The sequence below is a fragment of the Halichoerus grypus genome, chromosome 11, assembly GCF_964656455.1.
Source record: "Halichoerus grypus chromosome 11, mHalGry1.hap1.1, whole genome shotgun sequence".
NCBI lineage: Eukaryota > Metazoa > Chordata > Mammalia > Carnivora > Phocidae > Halichoerus > Halichoerus grypus.
Window position 1 is genome coordinate 84413472 of NC_135722.1, and position 20850 is coordinate 84434321.

At 42.5% G+C, this 20850-nt stretch overlaps 1 protein-coding gene across 6 annotated transcripts in view; it reads left to right on the plus strand.

Annotated features, from left to right (window-relative positions):
* Positions 1–20850, plus strand: part of OPCML (opioid binding protein/cell adhesion molecule like) — a 1067476-nt gene that overhangs the window by 851396 nt on the left and 195230 nt on the right. For all 6 annotated transcript variants that reach the window (XM_078058751.1, XM_078058750.1, XM_078058752.1 and 3 more), the window contains one exon: positions 2881–3113. In XM_078058751.1, coding sequence (XP_077914877.1) covers positions 2881–3113 — 233 coding nt within the window. The remainder of the gene's footprint in view (positions 1–2880; positions 3114–20850) is intronic.

Sequence of the window (20850 nt, forward strand, 5' to 3'; positions counted from 1 at the left end):
GCATGAAATACTACAACAAGATAAAATCTTGCAGAGGACATATGTTGGAAACACAAGTTAAAGTTTTAAAAAAGAACAATGCACATTTTATGACTAATAAAGAAGAGCTTGTTCATGAATTTGAAACTAGATAATCAAATCAATATTGCATTTATATTTTATTGAATATATATATATTTATGAATATTGTGACACTTTAATTTTAAAATCTGAATATTCTCCACAGACCAACAATGCATCCTTTTAATTTAATTTTTAAAAATTACATCAACTTAAAAATGTGCAAGAGGTTACATAATTGACCAAAATAAAAGCAAGAATATGTGTTTGCACTTTGTCACCTGGTTTGTGTGGTTCTAGGGATTAGAAGGTGACTCTCTTTACTCTGTCCCAATCTACCATCCACTTCTAGGCTTGCCAGTTCCTGGCACTGCACAATTAGAACTTCATTGTTAGGAGTTATTCAAACAGGGATTTGGTGTTTATGAAAACACAGCTGTCATAAAAAAAGGTTGCACACTAATCCTTATCAATCATTTGCAACTGAGAGTGAATGAATGAGTTTATCTTTTTTTTTGTTCCCCCTAATAAATGCTTTTGGAAATGTAGAGTGGGGAAGGTTCATTAGGGCTTTTTGGTCTTCATAAAGGAACTAGAAAGTTGCTAGAGAAGGAAAAAACTACACAGAGAGTGAAGCTAGGGTCCCAGGATATGGAGGAAACAGCATGACTACATTTTTTCTTTTTTATCATCATGACACACCTGTGAAGGTGGCAGTCACTCAGTGATACTTGAATTATCATGATCTAATGGTAAATGCGGTTGGCCCCCCAAAACTACTGGTGTTCAGAGATGTCTGTGGTCAAGTTCCAAAAAACTATTTCTAGGAATATTAGAGCATGATTCTATTTCAGGTAAATAAATCAACACACTCTTTATATATGTGAGTATATGTATGTAAGGAGTGAGATGTGGAAGAAGTAACCAGAATGTTACCAAATTAAGGACATCATTTGTTCACATGTTTAAGCGTGCTTATTTCATTTTTGTAGTTTGAAAAGCAGCAAATAAAGAAAATTTAGAAAATTCTTCCTGCTGTCCTTTGAAAGCATCTAATTATCAGCCCAACCTCAAGGTTGCCAGGACCTGCTGAATGATAGGTGGACCTGTGCATAAGACTTCTGTGATTGGAAGCTAGTATTATTTCTATGTGTCCTACCAACCAGGGAAAGTACTTTGCTAGACTGAGCACTTTCCCTTTTCTACAGAATCTATCATGTTAGTGCTCCAGTATTATTCTGCTCCCATGACCATCAGGCTGTGTCAGGCTGGCCACATTGCTAAGGGAAATCAGCATGTCCAAATGTGCATGATCTCTCCTCCATTGCCAGTGTTCTTGGTGTTCTCATCCTCTGAGCCTTGTCAGAAGGATCTCTGCTTTCAGTCAAAATGGGATCAGATTTGGTGAGATATGGCAACTTTTTTTCTGTTTTCTCAGGTGGAGGTGCTGGATTCATGTTCCTTGTGCCCAGAAGGTTGGCCTCATACCTCTTTGCTAGGATTTCTCCAGAGAGCAGTGCAGGTGTAATTGTACCTTCCTATTTGCCCAGATACTGCAACTCAGGTTCAGACTAAAGCAATGAGTGGCAGGTGGGCACACCTAGGGCCCTTTAACTACCTCCTTTTTTGCAATCCACATTTATGATGGATTCTCTTCTATTTTCTTGTTTTTTTTTTAAGAGAGAGAGAGGGATGAGCAGTGGGGAGGGACAGAGGGAGAAGGAGGGAGTAAGCAGGCTCCATGCCCAACACAGAGCCCTACTCGGGGCTCAGTCTCATGACCCTGAGATCATGACCTGAGCAGAAACCAGGAGTCAGACGCTTAACCTGTTGAGCCACCCAGGTGCCCCTCTTCTCTCTATTTTCTTTCCACAGATTATAGGATCATGGTGCACATATGCAAATTTTCTTTCTGACCAGCAGGTGTATTTATTTCTGCATTAAACTTGAGAGACTGCAAGTCATACACACCAAAAAACAAATTCTACTTGTATTCATAGCTTCCAGTTGTAGGGAAGAGTGGATGTGAGGTATGAGGGGGTAGAGGTTAGCTCTTTACCATGATGATGACCAAGGTGACATCAGCCATATTGTTCTCATGAAGGGGTGGTGGCGGTAAGAGGGAAAAGGAACGCTGCCTGACCACTTTCTTCTTCCTTCTGCTGACATCTTCAGAGGTAGCCATGGCTTCCTCAAAAATTGTTGGCTTTCAAAGGTGAATTTTATCAATCTGTGTTATAAATTGTAGTTTGCAGGCTTTGGGTAGCTTAAGGGTACAAGGAGTTTATCAATACCAGGGAAGGCTGGAGGTAAATATGTTCACTTTTTGACTAACAACAGGTTAGGTATTTGCTTTGTGGATTATTTGCGACCCATTTGAAATACTGATCCATTTTTCTCACCCTTATGCCCCTGGGCCACCTCTCCCACAAGGTGGTAAATGTGCTCAAGAAATATAAACTAATTTTCATATAAGCTTGTGGGGAAAAATAAGATGGAAAGCAAATATACAGCAAAGATATTCACATAATATGCTCCTAAATCAAATAGAAATGATTTTGTATCATCGGTTCTTCAGGATGATTCAGGCCACTGTTACCCTATATTTAGGAAGTTTCATCAATAATTGATTGTTTCCTTTTAGCATTGTGTTATGTTGTTTTATTTAGTCCTCAAAATACAGCAACCACATTTATAATGCAGTCTCTCAACACTCTCTTCCTCTCTCCCCCACCTCCGTTCCTTAATGTTTCCCTCCCCGTTTTCCTCTCCCCTTCCCCCACATCTTCCCTCTCCTCTCCCCACACCCCTCACTTACAGGTGTACCATAGATGACCGAGTCACCCGTGTGGCCTGGCTAAACCGCAGCACCATCCTCTATGCTGGGAATGACAAATGGTCCATAGACCCTCGTGTGATCATCCTGGTCAACACACCAACCCAGTACAGCATCATGATCCAGAATGTGGATGTATATGATGAGGGCCCATACACCTGCTCTGTGCAGACAGACAACCACCCTAAAACTTCCCGGGTCCACCTCATAGTACAAGGTGAGTCACAGCTGGATCTGGGGGTTAGTGGTCCTGTCGATGATGGAAGGGAGGCATAATCTCAGTCTTTGTTTCTACTCATGTATGAAGACATGAAAAACATTTTCCTCTATGGAACCCCAAGGTTGAGTGTTATGTTTTGGATTCCTTCCCATCTGCTGGGTTCTTGACTAAGTACTGAATATCTTCACAGTTTCTCAATTTTATCTCTGGTCCTTCTGTTCTTATTAAAATAAGTTGTTTGGCATGTGCTGGTTGAACTATTAAGTTACTTAGCACTTTGGAGTTGGGCAAGACATACTAAAAAATAGAGATATTACTATTCTCTGTGCCTTTTAATTACCTTTCATAGGATTATTTTATAATAAGAGGTTAATAACATCGATGTGAAGTTATGTGCCTTGTGACGGGCTTTTGCATGGTTGTTGGGTATGCATGTTCCAGAAGGGGTTCTGGGAGCTGGGTCAAGTCCTCCCTGGTATGAAGCCTGGGTCTGTGCATCCCTTTAGCCTCACAATGGAGCCGAGATTAAGAAGGATATTAGTCAAAACACTATCTCCAGGTCTATGTCAGAAATATATCTATATAATTTTTTTAAAGGGGAGGTGTTCTCTAACATCCTCCCTCATTCTCCCTTTAAAAATCTGTGTCAGTATACCCAAGCATATTATTCAATAGTTTTTCATTAGAATTTCACAATGTAGGAAAAAAATAAGGCTGAAGAAATGTCAGATTCCCAGTTATCAACTATTAAATATTAAGAATTAAAAAACACATTCAAATAGCAGCTATGAGAATTGGGGAGCCATTTTAAAACAAGGCAGCAATACAAATGAACTTATTTTAAGCTGCCCCCAACTAACATCACCCCCCTGCCCCCGCCATCACTATGTAAAGCAGTTTCTGTCAGGTATTGACTCATGGTAGCAATGAAGTGCTAGGGAGACTACTTCCCATCCCCCAGTGCCATAGCTTCCTCTTCTAAAGAGAGGCTTGGGTGGACCTTTCTCAGAGTCTCCTACACTGACCTGTTGGAGTCACACACGGAGCTCTCAGAAGGAGTCCCTGGGTATGATTCAGTCTTTAGTAAGTGCCTTTTATCAGATCGCATCTGCAGTAGGCTCAACGAATTTTTTTCAGTTTGTGAAATGTGTGCGGCATCTTGGCTTAGCTAATGTGGATGTCCTCACCTTCGCTTTACTAAAGAATATAATTTTGCTCATTTCAGTTGGTTTCATGGAGAGTTTGAGTAGAGGTTAGTGTCTTTTCACACTTCTGTCACTTGTAGAATTCAGGGGGGCCATCGCTTTCTTTTGGCTAGCACAGCTCTTTGCTAGGTCTCCGGCTCTGTGGGCCATTTGTTACAGCATGTGCAGGGCCAGAGATCAGTCTGCTGCAGCTCTGTTCCGCAGCAGGCCCTGGTGCTGCCGTATTGCTTGAAGCCCAATCTCAGTTCAGCCTTCCAGCCCTTCTCTCCTCCCCGAGGGCTTTCAGATGCCCACATCAGCCTGCATTCGACAGATATCTGTACACTCAGCTGTTTCCATTCTCCATACCTGTCCCACCGAGGGGCATGGCTTGGTGATAATCACTGCTTTGGAGCTACAAGATGGCCTGCCATCTGGAGATCAAGACAACTGTCATGTCTGATGCTTTTTCTCAGAGGCTGGTAGGGGTGCTTGGTGAGATCAGTTATCTGAGATGAGCTGGAATGTCTGTTGAAGGTTCCTGGGGGTGCAGAAAACAAGGGAGTGTGAGTTCTCACTACCCCGCCTGCCACCTGGGCTTGGCTCCAGAGGAGCTGAAATTCTCAGCGTTGGAAGTGACGCCTCCGTGGCACCTTCGTGGCCTTGACAGCAAAGTTATCTTCAAATTCAGGAAATGCAGCACTGAAATAAAAAAGAACTGTCAGGCATTCTACAGAAACAGACTCAAACAGAACAAGGCTATCACTTTTTAGGAAATAAGACAGATTGTGTAAGCATGTCAAAGTCAATATAGGCCATAAAGGGCTAGTGATCCAGATCTTCGGGGATAATGTACTTCATAAGGCCCATGGAACAATTCCTTGGGCTGGATATGGAAGCCAGTGGTGTCTCCCTGTGGGCCTCATAGGTTTGGGTCAGAAAGAGTCTGAGAACAGGCAAGAACAGAGCAGTGAAGTGACTTCAGTTTCAGAGGTCAGTTCCTCACAGTCTCCACATTTCAGACCAAGTGACTGTTGTAGCTCTGGGTGGCTGAGGTGGCCTGTGAAATCCAATGCAGGGAAGGCGGAGGTAAAAGGAGACAACCTTCCTGTGGAACACTTAGCAGATGGATCTTTCCATTTGAGAGGTAAAAGGAAGGCCCACAGGGAGCTACATTCTCTTCTGTCTTGGTTAACAATGGGGCAACTTGTTCTTTCTTTGGAGACCAGTTGAATTTCTAGTGGGTAGAAGCAGAGACCCTACTGCTCAATTAGAAAGAAGTCTAAGAGTTCTCCTTCTTCCCAGCACCTATCAGCTTTTGTCCAGTCTATAGATTAATTTTTCAGACTTAGTGTTAGTTCAGGTTTGATAAAGATAATGAAAGTTTCCTAATCCTCTTAAAGAAGACTTATCTGACTGAGTAGAAAGCTTTTGGAATACAATAAGGCATGTATAAAACTGAGGCCTAATCTTGCCTTTAATTTCAAACTGCTGATGGGTATTGATTTTGCAATGAGAAAAACTGAAAAATTTCCGAGCTGCAACTTGTCTGTTTAGAGAGAGAGAGAGAGAGAGAGAGAAAGGTGTTTATTTATTTTCCGTCCATTTGAGGATGTTAGAATCTCATCACCTCTGCCAACCAAGTGCCATTAGCAGAAGGGAGAGCAATCCCACAGGGTCCTGGCTTTGTTGCTCCCTGCTTCTGCAATGTGAGGAACTCAGACATGCTCTGTCACTAACCTCGGAGCCTGTCCTTTGCCGTTTTATAAGGTAGCCTTTGCCACATATCTGATGGGATTAATTTCTAAGTCTTCTGTGAGAGAAGAAGCTGTGTTTGTTAAAAAATTATCACTGATACCCAAGGCACATCTTGGCCACGGAGGGGATAATTTTAAAGCACCATGTGAGTATGTATGATAATGTGACCTAGACTGTGGACCTAGGTTTTAAGAAAATCCAGAGCAAGAGAGAAGTGTTGCTGTGGAGTCAGATTAGTCAGGTAGGAAAATCAACCCTGTATGGGATGGACTGATGTGGAGAAGCCGGATTAACAGGGAATAGGTTACCGCTATCACTCAAAAGCTGGGACATGAGTGGGTTGTAGGTCTACCTGTGGAGAGGGAGAAGGTTCCTCCAGGAGATACTATCCAAGGGAATTGGGAGGATTAATCTTAACGCCTTGAAAGAGGAAGGATTAAAAGGATATCACCTACATTTTTGAGTGTGGGGAAACGTTGAAGGCCTGGCTAGTAATCATGGAATTAGGATCCTGTGCCACTAGGATAGGAAAGCATTAGTCTTGCTAGGTTTAGGGATAAGGAAAGCACAGACATTACACAGGTCCTATAGAGCTAAGGTGTAACTCAGGATCAGAAGAGGTATATTTGAGATTTATCATGAATCTTCTAGTAGGAGAGTAGGTAAGATTTCTGAGATTAACTATTCCTACAGAACAGCAGGAACCACAGTTTATTTATATCTATCCCCAGCACATAGCACACTGTGTGAGGCATACTAGGCATTCAGCAAATGTTTGTAAAATGAATGGAGGGGCAGATTGATACAGCAAATGAAATGGCATATGAAGGCAGTGACCATAAAGCCCCTTCAAGCAGATAGGGGTGGGGAATGAGTCAGACACTGTCCAGATGACTTGGAGTGGGCAGTAATTGGGAACAGTTTGCTGGAGGGATGAGGGTCTTCAGTGTGATAAGCTTAAGAGATACACCAGGGATAACATGCATTTATTTAGCTCTCTATAGCACTGGTCACAATCTTTGTCTCGTTTGACCCTTACAACAAGCCCTGGGAGGCTGCAGTGCAGTGACTCTTCTCTTCATTTTGCAAATTAGATAACTACAGCTCATGGAGGTTAAGAGAGCAGCCAGGGTCCCCGGTGAGTAAGTAGCAGAGCTGGGGCTTGAACCATGGCCGTAGGACTCCAAGATCAATGTCTCTGCAGCATACTCCAGCACCTCCTGTGCCAGCCGTATCTGAGGTTAGTTCTCTAATATAGATCCCTGGGAAATTTTCAGTTATCCTTTCTTCTTCCCCCCCTTTTTCCCTGCTACTGATATTGCATTGTACCAGCAGAAATTGAGGACAAAGCTCAAGAAGAAAATTAGCAGTGGAAGTGGGATGCCAACGCTACAATAAATGGTGTAGAGAGGCAGAGAGAGGCAAAGAAGATAATTAATTTACTAGTAGCTCATCCCTCCAGGGATACACGTTTTAAATGTTACCTCTTTATCCTATGTAAGTACTGAAAACTCTGCCCCTCTGAGAATCCAGTATCTAATTGTGATTCTAATTGTCATGAAGTCTTCAGCACTCTGAAACTCCATGGATATCCTTGTGTCACCATGGTTGCTGTCCTTGTCCAGGATAGATCGGCAAGAAGATAGGCTGTCTCTTTGCTTCTTGGATATTGACATTTTCTGTCTGCTCTCTTGGCTAGTTCAGAAATCTGTTTACTACCAGGTATTTCTTTTCATGGAATTGACTCCTCTTGCTCAGCCCAATTGTATGCAAATGGCTAGAAATGGTGAATTATGTGTATATTTCTCACATCTGAGACTCTACAGCAAGCTCATGCAATTTCTGTGTCTGCAAAAGACTGAGTCTTTGAGCCTGGAGTCCGTTCAGGTGAGACTGTTTGGTACCCAACATTGAGTTTAGAAGGTGGAGAAGTCTGATCTGCCAACCAGTCCAGTCGTAGATTCTGCTGAGCACCAGCCAACTTCTGCACTGGGCACATGAAGCATAAACCTTAGCTCAGTTGATCCTCAGACCAAACCGACAAAGTCTACATCAGATTCACATTTTAAAAATAAGGCACCTGAGGCTTAGAGAGATTAAAACTTTGCCCAAAGATGATGGCACTATTAAATGCTTTAAATTCCCTTCACTTGACTTGTCCTGTAAAACAGCTATCAAAATACAGTTAAAGCACTTGACTTGCATTATCTCTTCTGATTATTCTTCACAAAAGCCCTGGGAGACAGAACAGAAAATCACCATATTCCGGGGCGCCTGGGTGGCTCAGTCAGTTAAGCGTCCAGCTCTTGATTTTGGCCCCAGGTCATTATCTCAGGGTCGTGAGATCAAGTCCCACATCTGTCCACTTGAGATTCTCTCTCTCTCCCTCTCCCTCTGCACCCCCCCCGACGCATGTTCTCTCTCTCTCTCAAAAAAAAAAAAAAAAAAGTCACCACATTCCAAGAAAAGAAATTGAGATTCAGAGTTGAGGTCATTTGTCCAAGTCCTGCTCCCCAGTAAGTGGCAAAGCACCTCTTCAGGCCAGGTGTCGTGATTCTAGATCCGGTATGTTCACACACCAGCCTGCTAACTCCTAGTTAAGCAAAAGGACAGGTAAATGTTACTCTTTGTGAGAAAAATACAACAAGTTCTGAGGTGCTGCTAGGAAGAGTGGATACCCAGGAGCCTGTTGCTGGCAATGCTGAGGCCAGAGGGGCCAGAGAGCTGATGGGCCGGGCACCGGCAGAGTGTTTCCTGCGGGCAGGGGAGGGAGCCCTGCCCACAGGTCACAGTTGTTCCAAGGGCCAACCTATTTTCAGATCTTCCTTTGCAACTGACCTCTTTTTTCAAGCTATTTTCTCCTCTTCTCCCAAATATTACAGTCATTTAAATTAACATGTGTAATTTTGGGCCTAAAGAGAAGCAGGCAGTCAACCTGAAATAAATTTAATTTATTCAGCCTCTATTTTAAATTATAATCACACTTGTTCTTCACAGAGGCAGGGTACAAATGTGGAAAAGAACACGACTGGGCGTGAAAAAACTCATTCCCCAGCCTGAGTTCAGCTCCTGACATCCAGGCCTATATTTGTAGGATGTTCCCTTCCTAGCTTCTTATCCTGGGGTGACGAATAAAATGCAATGTACTTGATTTTATTTAGGTACACATATGCATAGCTTGATCTTATATATTATTCAAATATATATATTTGTGTTTGAAACTAAGATTCTGAAAAAGGTTCTATAAATTGCAAATTCTGTGTATATGTGCAAATAAAGCACACACGCCAAAGGGTCCACAGTACAAAATAAGTATAAGACCTTCTCTGGGCTTCATTTTGTTGGTTTTGAAATGGAAGGGTTGAAGAAATGGTAAGGAAGTCCTTTCTAGTTATTACATTTTATGATTTATTAATGTAATTTCTCTGGAGGATTTTCGTATAGCCAGGCATCGCTGTACTCTCCAGCTTTTCGTCCTTTACCCACTGATGGGGAAATCAGAGAGTTTGCTCTTGCTTTCTTTCTCATTCATATTTTCTTCAGAACCCTTAAGATTTGAGGTCCTCTTGCTAACACCATTTTTAGTGGTGACTCTGAGCACGGCTCACCCACACCGGCAGTGGCTCCCTTTTTGGTTACAGAGGGTGGAAAAGAAAGACATCCTCTCCTTCCCTGTTCCACTCTGACATTGGTAGCCCCACAACCCACATCAAATAGTGTAAAACATGCTAACATTCTTAATTTAGGGGTTGGGTAAATTGAGAAGGCCACTACGACTTAGAGGGGATCAGGAATGAAGTTGTTGCCCTCAGAATGCCCCCAGCACACAATAAAGGAAGATTCTCAAGGGTCATATTCCACCAGAAAGGTATCCCCACTCCAGCTCCCTCCACACTTGACCAGGCCCCCTGCCTCAGGGTTGGAATGAGGCACACACTCCCACTCTCCATTCTAAGATCCTATTCCTTCCCTCAGATTGGGTCACTCAGCTCTTACCTGAATGTGACAGCCACGTAGCTGGAATAGAATTGAGGCTCACTCTACCCAGTCTCCAGTTTGCCACACCTCTCACAACATCATGTGTAGTTGGTGACAACACAATCCAGCACACATTTTGTAAAAAAGAATATGTCTCCTTTTATCAAGTCTCTACCCCTGTTGTTGTAAGGAGAAATATGGGGCTTTGTTCTCTTCTGTTTAGAAGTTAAGATCATCACACACACACACACAGTCACACACACAGTCACACATACATGCACACCCAGTTTGCACACGTGTCATGGCTATTTCTGTTGTGGCCTGTGGAATTCCATCCTGCCCTCCATTATATATGTAGGCTCAACCTCCCTCTAGAAGGAAATGGGGGGATATGTGTTCAATTCCTCCTGTAACACTTATAATGTTTTAGTTATAGGAATAAGGAAGGGTTGGATTTTCCAAGGAGAATGAGACCAAGCAAAATTTGACGTTGGATGAACACACTGTCAGGGCTGGAGATGGTTTGACCCAGTCTGCTAAGGGGGCAACATTTTCATTTGAGACCCCTGGCTTTAAAAGTGTGTGGGTTGAGGGGTCCCTGGGTGGCTTAGTCAGTTAAGTGTCTGACTCTTGGTTTTGGCTCAGGTCATGATCTCAGCGTCCTGAGATTAAGCCCCACGTCAGGCTCTGAGCTCAGTGCAGAACATGCTTGTCCCTCTCCCTCTACTCCCACCTCCCAACTCTCTCTCTCTCTCAAATAAATAAATAAAATCTTTAAAAATAAATAAAAATAAATAAAAGTGTACGGGCTTGTTTTGAGGCAAAGACAAGAGACTTCCACATGATCTAAGATGGTGCCAGTCCTGGAACCTAGTTTGGTGACATACAGAAGCCAGATAGAGAAGTGGCAGGGCCTGGGGCTGTCATCTGCCTTATTTTCAAGAGAATTAAATACATGGAACAGTCATAAAGTCTGTTCTCAAAATCATCACTGATGTGGAGATGGAGGAGAAAATGAAATGCCTGTAATATTCTACTCAATTTGCATGGTGATCTCAGCTCATTTCCTAAGAGTCTAGTCTGTCCATAGCTCAAGTAAATACAAGATCTTTCCTGTTGTGAGCAGAGGAAGCAATCACATTTTAGAAGAAGGTAAATTATTAATGTTCATAAATTCCCCTAATAGATTAAAGTTCATCATGACCCTTGTATAGTCAGGATCCTACACAAGTTTTCAAATTTCAACACCTACAATATTAGTCAAAGCTTAGCATCAGAATAATCTGTGAATTCAGACTAGCGATGTTTTCCTATATGGAGCCCATGCACACACATTTGGAGAGTCTGACTTGTAGTCCAAAACCTGGAGTTGAGTCCCTGGTTAACAAGGTTTCCCTTAGATACACTGTCTTGGCAAAAATAACTATCCTTTGTACTTATCTCAGTTTGGCTTCTCGTAAAGATATCAAAGAGGCTTCAACTATTTACTCACTAATAATTCCCCTCTATAGGTATAGAAAACGAAGAGTAATAGAAGTGACTTAAAATAATCACAAGGAAAGCTGTCAAGGATTCGTTTTTTAATAATCACAAATCATGGCTCTCATGCACGGAGTCCCTAGAATGGCAGCCCATTTTACAGACACAGTCCTATTCTGTTTTCCAGTTAGCCCCAGAAGGTTGGGAATGTATTTTCCTACTTTTTTGAATAAGGAAATGAAGTCTCAGAAAGGCTGAGGAAGTTGCCTTGCGTCACCAGCTGTGATTTCAGCTGTGCTCAGTCTGTAGGCAGAGCCCACACTGAACCTCCATGTGGAACTTCTTGATTCCGTCCCTTTTCTATAGGCAGGCCAGCCTGCCACCGCAGATCATTTACAGTACATGTGCTCTCCTTGCCAGGCTGTTTCTGGTTGAAGGATTTCAGTCTAATATTTCTGCAGTTAGGATCTCTCCTCCTTAAACCTTTTTCTCCTTGTTTGTCTTAGTAAGTACAACATCTTTCTTGAAGTTAATATCAGGTTTATATCATCCTGCTAAATTGACATTTCTGTCCTTGATTGCTTCCATAATTCCCGCCTCCAGTTTCTGCTCCTTTCCAGAACTCTTCAAGTTGGGCATCTGTAGATGCCTTTGTATGTCCCATGCTGTACTTAGCTTCTTCACTCAAAAACCGGTTCCTCCTCTCTTAGTTCACATTCCTATTCATGCCCACACCATCCTTGTATAAAACTGTTGCTTAAGTTTTGACCCTTCTTTCTCTTTTGCTTCTCTGTCAAAGCAGGTGTGTCCAATAAAGTTATTCCCTTCCCTTCTGTTCCCACAACCACCACCATCGAAGTGCAGAATCTTACTTCTCAGTGACTTTTTAGTCACATCCTAATTGCTAGCCAAACCTCAGTCTCTGCCTCCTTATAATCCAGTTTAATGGCATTGTCTAAATACTCCGGATGCACCCATCTGATCATGTCATTTCCCTCTCCTCATAACTTTAGTGACTCCATATTGACGATGAAGTCAAATCCTCTTAGATCTCTTTTCCAAGTGCTAAGCAATTCATGGCCAAATCTACTTTCCACTCTGGCTTTCTATTATTCCGTCTGCATATCTTACATACAATGTAGCCAGACTTGTCCTTGTAAAACCCCCACCCACAGTGCCCTGCCTTCTTTTTAATTTCTTACACTATCTATCTTTCTTGAATGTGTTTTTCTTTGGATTTCCATATTCTGCAGACCCTTTTGAGCAGCATTGTCCCATAGAGCTCTTACCTGCCCAATAGCCCTTTCAGTGATGATAGAAATATCCTATATCTGCGCTGTGCAACGTGGTAGCCATTAGTCACAATTGGCTATTGAAAACTTGAGATGTGGCTAGTATGGATGATGAACTGAATTTTTAATATTATTTAATTATAATTAATTTAATTTAAAATAGCCGCACAGGCTAGTGGTAATAATATTGAAGAGCACAGTTTTAGATTTTAAATATCCAAAGCCAAAGTCTTTCTTTGGAATTCTAATACCATTTTACCTACACTTCTTTTTTTTTTTTTTAAATGTAGCAGTTTTTTTTTTTTTTTAAGATTTTCTTTATTTATTTGACAGAGAGAGACACAGCGAGAGAGGGAACACAAGCAGGGGAGTGGGAGAGGGAGAAGCAGGCTCCCCACTGAGCAGGGAGCCCGATGCGGGGCTCGATCCCAGGACCCTGGGATCATGACCTGAGCCGAAGGCAGACGCTTAACGACTGAGCCACCCAGGCGTCCCTTTACCTACACTTCTTAAGATAGCTGAAAACTTTTTCTCTTACAGTTCAGCTATTGGTGGATTTCACTCTTTCCCTCCTCTAGATTATAATTTCCTTAAAGGCAAGAGCCAGAGTTAGCTTCATAATTTTTTATATGAGTGCAGTTTAAGGATTGTAATCTGAATTGGCATGACCAATGAACAAATTTATATTAAATGTTACTAATCCATAAGAATAATAACAAAATATCCTAAATTGGAGGCTACTGGAGACCATACCACAAAAAGCAACATCCACCTTGGATTTCTTACCTTTGTTTCCCCGTGCTTAGGATGGATTGCTGTCTACTGTAGGCACTGAAAACATTTCTATTGAATAGAGTTCTTAGTGAAACTTTTTTTTTTTTTAATTTCAGAATTTAGAGTTCCTGGGGAAAGATCTGATGCAACCACTTTCTTTTAGTGCGTTGGAAATCACCTCCAAACAAGATGCCTCGGAGGGCAGCCCGGGCAGGCAGGGCTGGAAGTTCATGCACCCAGCCTGCTGCAATAAACATAATGGGATGGGTGATGTCTTCTGATTGGCCAGCAAGCAGACATTAATGACCAGTTAGCAACTGTGTTCAGGTCAATTAATTTATATTTGTATTTTGCAAACTAAAAGTTGCCCTGTTAGATTATTGATTCTTTGTCCCTGTATTCAATTTGTTTTTAATTGCACCATTGCTGGGCCAAGCCCTCCCTCCTGGCAAGCTCACAATAAATCTGCCACCATCTCAACAATCAACAATAAATGTGTCTCTTCATGTCATTATTAATATGTCTCTTGGATTGGTTCATTACCACGGTTAACAGTTTATAAGAGCTGAATGGCACACTGCCAGGAGGATTCCTATTCCCAAGGGTTATTTTGTCATGATAGGATTGATGTTCTCAGGGCTGCATGTGTCTGAGGAAAGGGGCCTGGGATTTAATTTAATATAGCGGGAATACCAGCTACCTAATCCTCTTTTTATCATAAACAGCTTTAGAAGAAGATACTATTGGAATAGAGATTTTACCCCCCCTTACAATTCTTCTTCTTCTCACTTCCTATTCTCTTTTTATTTTCTTAATTCCTTCTTAATTTCTCTTCAGATAGACTTTTCCCCCTCCAAAACAACATACCAGGTACATGGGTGATCTAAAATCCCCAAGTAAGGGAACACGGGTTCCCCAGGAGCTAGAGTTTTATGATCGTTATTATTTTTATTTGAAAGCAGAGGAGAGTTCCCTATATTTGATGTGTAAATGATAACTAACAAACCTACAGAAATATTGCATTCAGAATATTACCTTAATTGGCATCAGTATTGGAAAAAAATAAGCTTTATCTTAGACTAGAGGTAATCATTAATTATCTTATTTTTATTGGCTCTTTTAGGTAGTAGAATTTTTCAAGGGGAAAGTACAGATTTTAAATGAATTTAGAGGTTAGCAGAAGAGATTCTCTGTGTCCCAGAAATGCCAAGTGAGAAACCTGGATGGAGCAGAGAGCGCTTTACAAAACCGCCACAGTGGCCTGAGATCTAATAACAGTCCAGACGTTTGTCATTTCCAAGGCACAAGTTGCTCCAGGACAAGAAATGTGACCTCCCTCAGACACAGAGTTAACAGTCAATTTTGGGTTCTGGATATAGATTTTATACTTAATTTGCTACTAACAACACCCACACACATAACTTCTGTCCTTCGCACAAAGTTCTCCCAAACAGATCTAACCGAGCTTATTGCAAGAGTGGGACATGGGGGAGAGGGGTGACACCTGTTGTTTCACTGGATAGGAGTTCAAGTAGCTCAGGGGAGTGGATGGCAGGGGGAGTGGGGCCTGGGCCAAGAAGATTTAGGAAACCAAGAGACAAGGGAAAGAGATGGAAGAAGAACCAAGAGATGCTTGGGGGAGGGAGCCCCTGAAAATGCAGGGAGCAGAGAAAGGTGGAGAGGGGTCAAGAGAAAGGGACACAGGGGACAGAGGACATCTGCCCGATGGAGGTGAGAAATCCATAGGCCAAGCTCAGATGTCCTTGGCTCCTGAGGCTTTCCATGTGGGCTTCTCTAGTGCAACCCACGTTGTAAGTTGTTCGCAGGACAGCCTGCACTTTTCTCCACAAACGGCCTACCCTCCACTTGCTTCCCTGCTACTCTGCTTGAGCGCATTCAGCATGTCCTCTGCAGGAGGCTGAGAGACACCGAAGCAGTCACCCAGGTGGACCATCAGGCTCAGGCAAGACTTTGGAATTCCACCCTCTGCCCTCTTCCTGCTCCCCAGGCACCAACCGTGCAAACTGGTCACAGCTCAGGCAACTGAAGGTTGGGTTTATGTTTCCACAGTGCTCTAATACCAAGGGCAATCCAACAAAAAAGGCAGTGTTCGTGATAACCAAACCTTAATTAAAACATATACAGAAGAGCAACCCAGTTGCCTGGCTGCTTCCAGGTAGGAGGTGTGCACAACTTAGCTTCTGGTTTGGCTGCTTCTTCTGGGACCTTAAATGAGTTACTTAAGCTAAGTTTCAGTGTCTTCACCTGTAAATTGTAGGAAATAAAGCCTGTCCTACCTCCTTCTTAAGACTGCTGTGCATGAAGTGGACAGCACTCCATACTTGAGTAAGTCTTGTGCAAAGAAAATATTATGATTATTTGTTTTAGGATGCTAGGCTAATTTCTGAAAATGCCTCTGAGTTTGCGTGACAGGCATGAAGTTAGGGCGATTCAGGAATACTTAGAACCATTCACCTCTACTCATCCTAATATAGTTTTAACACATAAAAATATAGCCACTGGCCTCATAGTGTTTTAATAAATTATGTTGGATTTTGTGGATAATGATGGAACTATGCCATCTTCTGAGTATATATAAATCTATGTGTTAGGCCTCCTATCCTTGAAGTTTTATGTCATTCTCCTTATTATTTTTAAATATTCTTCTCCTAACTATTTTTGATATTGTCATAATATTATAGTCTCACGTCCAAAAGGTACTTCTGAAAAAATACATATAATTATACTTAGTGAGAGAGGATTAAGAGATGAAGTAGACAACTTTGAGGCAAAAAAAAAAAAAAAAAGAAAGAACCACTGAATCATCATCAAAACTTTTGTCAAAGACTTTGTTTTCCTTAAGAACCTTCCGTGCTCGCATAAATATGACTTAATGTAAAGAAATGCAAAACTCGGATTCTTTCTGAAGATTACCTCTTTAAAGGGCCACTACCACAGACCAATTGGCATAGCTTTATCTGTAATGAATTCCCCTTATTTCTATCACATCCAAAGTAAAATAAAATAAAATAAAATAATAAAATAAAAGTCTATGCTCCAGTTTTTTTTTTTTAAGTCCGTGGCTACAGCACCCCCGCTCCCCTGAAGTGCCCACTTTAAACACCCCACTGATTTGAGCTTTGAATGACAAGCCGTGAGCCCTGGCCATGGTTAATCCAAAGCACCAACAACTAATAACAGAATCAGAAAACGCAAAATAGCTACTTGAGGAATAAAGCTTCCCAGTCCCTGGTTCCGCAACAGCAGGGTGGAAAGTGAGGGGACAGGAAAATCAAAGTTCCTTTAAAAAAAAATTATCACACATAGAGGCAAAATGTCCCCACAGCAGGAAGGAAAGTGGAAAACATACCAAATCAATCACCTTAAAAATAAGGCTTAAAATCTTCTACTACCTAAGATGTAGGTGGGGAGGGAAGAATGGGCCCAGCAGCTTGAAAATCTTTTATTAAACTGGATGCTGACTACACGGCACAAACAGGAAAATGCAATTAAGGTCAGGCCATTAAAAAGATGCCCAAGGATAGCTCTGAGAAAGACCGGAGGCTCAATCAGCAGGCGCTCAGGCAACTTGCAAAGGAGACTCTGAGAAAGTGCCAGGCAGAGGGTGGGAGCACCTCAGATGGGACATTCCTGAAATAAGATCTCCTTGGGGCCTTGCACACCTCCTAAGAGGTGAGAATGTGACAGCAGTGGTGGGAGAGAAGGCGGGGGTGAGAATGCAGGGCCTCCCAGTACCTGCCCTCCAGCAGCTGGAGGATGGGGTCTCACCAGTATCATCAGAAGCCTTTGGTTCTAGCTTCATTTCAAACTGCAGTGGCGTTGACCCCATTTTGGCTAATGTGTTCGTAAGGAACGTCCAGGAGCAGGAGGTGAGGCCATTTCAAATATGAGTCACTTGAGCATCCCCATTGTCCCGCAGTCGCCCTTCCTCTCCCTCAGACTCAGTCCAGGTCCAGGTGGTACCTGCTGACTATGAATTGGCAGGTGTGGAGCCCTGGGGAGTGTGCACACAGGTCTGCTCAGACTATACTGAAATAATGTTAATGAGGAGCTTGACTTCTCATTAGAAGCTTCACAGAAGTGGTGTCAAGAGAAGTCTCCGGGTTCAGGGGTCTTTGCTAGGGAGTGCCGATTCCCTGGCTAGTTACAGAAAGCCCAGGCTTGTGGGGACCACCTCCCCCCTTCTCTCTCCATCCCATGCAGCACACAATATCCCACTTGTGCCTGCTTAGTTCAGGAGCTTCCCCTAATATGTACTTGCAGGTTATAGGAGCCCAGACCTCCCGAGTTTCACCCCACCCCCCACCCCAGGTTGTGGCTCTGTCACATTGGGCTGTAGCCATGGAGTTACACACCTCATTTCCCCACCAAAATATAAGCACCGTGAAGATGGGGACAGAGTTTTCACCTCCCTATGCAAAAAAATATTTACTTCCCATGTATGGCACAGGACCTAACACAGATTAGATGCTCAAAAATGCTTAATAATAAATGTCTGGCATGTAATAAGCAATCAATAAATATTTATATGATAAGATGAATGAAAATATTTGATTGAGGGGAACTGAAACAAATTGATTTTGGCATGTATGTGCATCAAAAATAATCTACAAATCACGTATTATTCAGGGATAGCTATGGTGTGAGTCTGGTGGTAACTACCCATCCTTCCTTCTTCTGTAAGCTATAAGAGAATTCTTAAGTCAAGACTGGTTAAGACAGTGTTAAGCTCCATTCCAGCCCGGCCTGTCTCTAATCTTGTGCTGATTCAGAACCTCCTAATTCTTTCTTCCATCCTACAGAGCCCAAAGCCACTGGCTGAGATTTACTGTCCCACCCCACTCGGCTCATGTCCTTTGGCTGGAGACAGCGTGCTAATTGCTGTGGGGTTTGTGTGTCCTCAGTGCTCAGCCTTCATGACACTCCAGAGTTCATCTATTACACGTACCCTGTGCTAGTCCTTTCTGATTCCCGTTTGCTCCTGCAGAAATCTGTGCAGTACCTGCAGGACAGTCCTGCCGGTGTGGACGGGTTCTCATAAGGTTTCTAGCAGAAATGACATCAACTACAAAGTGCCCATTCTGGCTGCAGCAAGAGGGGTTTTATAGACTTCTCTGACTTTGGGAAGAGGAAAATAATTTCTAGGTATAATACAATTTGGAACGTGCTCCCATTTTCTCCAGAAACGATCGCCTTGCAGTGATTTTCTGTCTCTGAGAGTAAATGTTCCCTGGGCTGCAGCTCCTGTGAATCAAAGCATTCCTGGTGCTAGGTGAGTGGAGTTTGTAGCTCAGTCAGTTCTGGCTACTCACATGAGGCCCGTGCTAACATCTTCCCTCATTCTACTGCTTTCTGAACATGCCATTGTTCCCTTTCCTCTTCTACTGCTTCCTTAATCCCTCTGCCCCTTTCTTAATCCTCTGCCCCCCAAGCAGGTGGTGCTCACCTACCTTTTGCAGAAGGGAAAGCCTCTTTGCAAAGGCCTGAGGGCCAGGCCAACTTTGCCAGTACATTTGCATACATTTACATTTAGTTGGCCTGCAAACATGATGATTATGCAAAGTTCTGCTTCTAGCAGGAAAGGATTCTGTTTGGATTCAGGAGCTCTCTGTTCCATAGAACACAACTAGGTGTGAGAGGCGCTATAGTCATTGCTATTCCGTGGAAGGGTGCCTGAGTGTGATTGATGGTAATGAAGACTGGACCCAGGTGTTGGCAGGACAGCTCTGAGTACAAAAGTCACCCAGCTGGGCTCCTGCTTCCATATCCACATCTCCCCAGTGTCATCTTGCCCATAGTTAGGTGAAGAGTTAGAGGGCTGCCTCTCACATTTTGATAGCATGCCCTCTGGCAAGCTGCCTGAGCGGCTCTCAGTGGGCCTGTGTTCTCAGTGCTCTCCTCTCTTCTAGTAAATTCAGCACATCTCTACGGAAATCAGCTTTCAGACCACCAGCCTGCTCTTCCTTCATGTGGTGAAAGCTTTACTGGGTCCTTGATCCATTTTCTCTCTTGTGAGAAACGTAAGGTTCTTAGGTACAGCCATGGTGTGAGTATCCTTTAAATGCAAGGGTCTAGTGCTTGGTTTGCAGAAAATACTCACTTGGTTATAAGAACAGAGTATGGTGAGTCAAAAGACCTAGAAACTACTCTAGCATCCATTACTTGTGCTGTCTTAGGCATACGGATTAACTTTCTTAGATCTGTTTCTTGCTGTATAAAATAAGGGAGAAGTATATGGTCTCTGAAATCCATTCCTGTTCTGAAATTCTAGATTTTTATGCCTGGGGTTACGTATTTTATAATACATTTTTGTAATCTTCCACAGATAGATTTATATTGTAGTCTATCCACTGTTTCATCTGCTTGTTCACTAAATATTTAATACCTACTAAGTGAAAGCATAATCAGTGAAAATATGTTGAGCATCATCTTGTCATCTCTGCATTAAGTGCTTTGTGACAATCCCGAGGATAAAATAATGTAAATCATCAGCCTGCCTTTCACAGGATGATTTCCGTACCTCCTTTCACTATTTTACACTCTGTCCTTGGGGGACAAGAGATTGATTGTGTCAACCTGAACATCTAAAATGCACAATGTGGATAATAGCACTCAATAGTGTTTGCTTGAATAGAATTAAGTTGAACCCCACTTGAATTCTAAAATTTGCCCTTATTTTTACATTTTTAGTGGGGAAGCAAGGGCAATGACAAGGAAGAGAGTAGTCACAACTAAATTACAGTTTTCTGTTGTATTTATTAAAAGTGTATTGGGGGGCACCTGGGTGGCTCAGTTGCTTAAGTGTCTGCCTTTGGCTGAGGTCATGATCCCAGGGTACTGGGATTGAGCCCGTCATTGTGGGGCTCCCTGCTCAGGGGCAGTCTGCTTCTCCCTCTCCCTGCCCCTCCCCTCCCCCGGCCGCTCATGCTCTCTCTTGCTATCTCTCTCTCTCTCAAATAAATAAATAAAATATTTTAAAAAATTAAAATAAAAAAAATAAAAGTGTATTTTGGGAAATGTTAACAGGTGAGTGGATAAACCACCAATCTAGTCTTACCTTAAACATTCCAAGGTAGGCTGGGTAAGTCTTTGTCCCCTGGATATCAAACAAACTTCTTAAAAAACAAATTAACCTACCTAATCATTTATTGAATGTCTATTATATTCACGATATAGTAGAAACTGTGGAGAGGAATGGGGGAAAAGTCCAAAGAAGTTTTATTCCTGAGGGGAGACTGAACATAACTA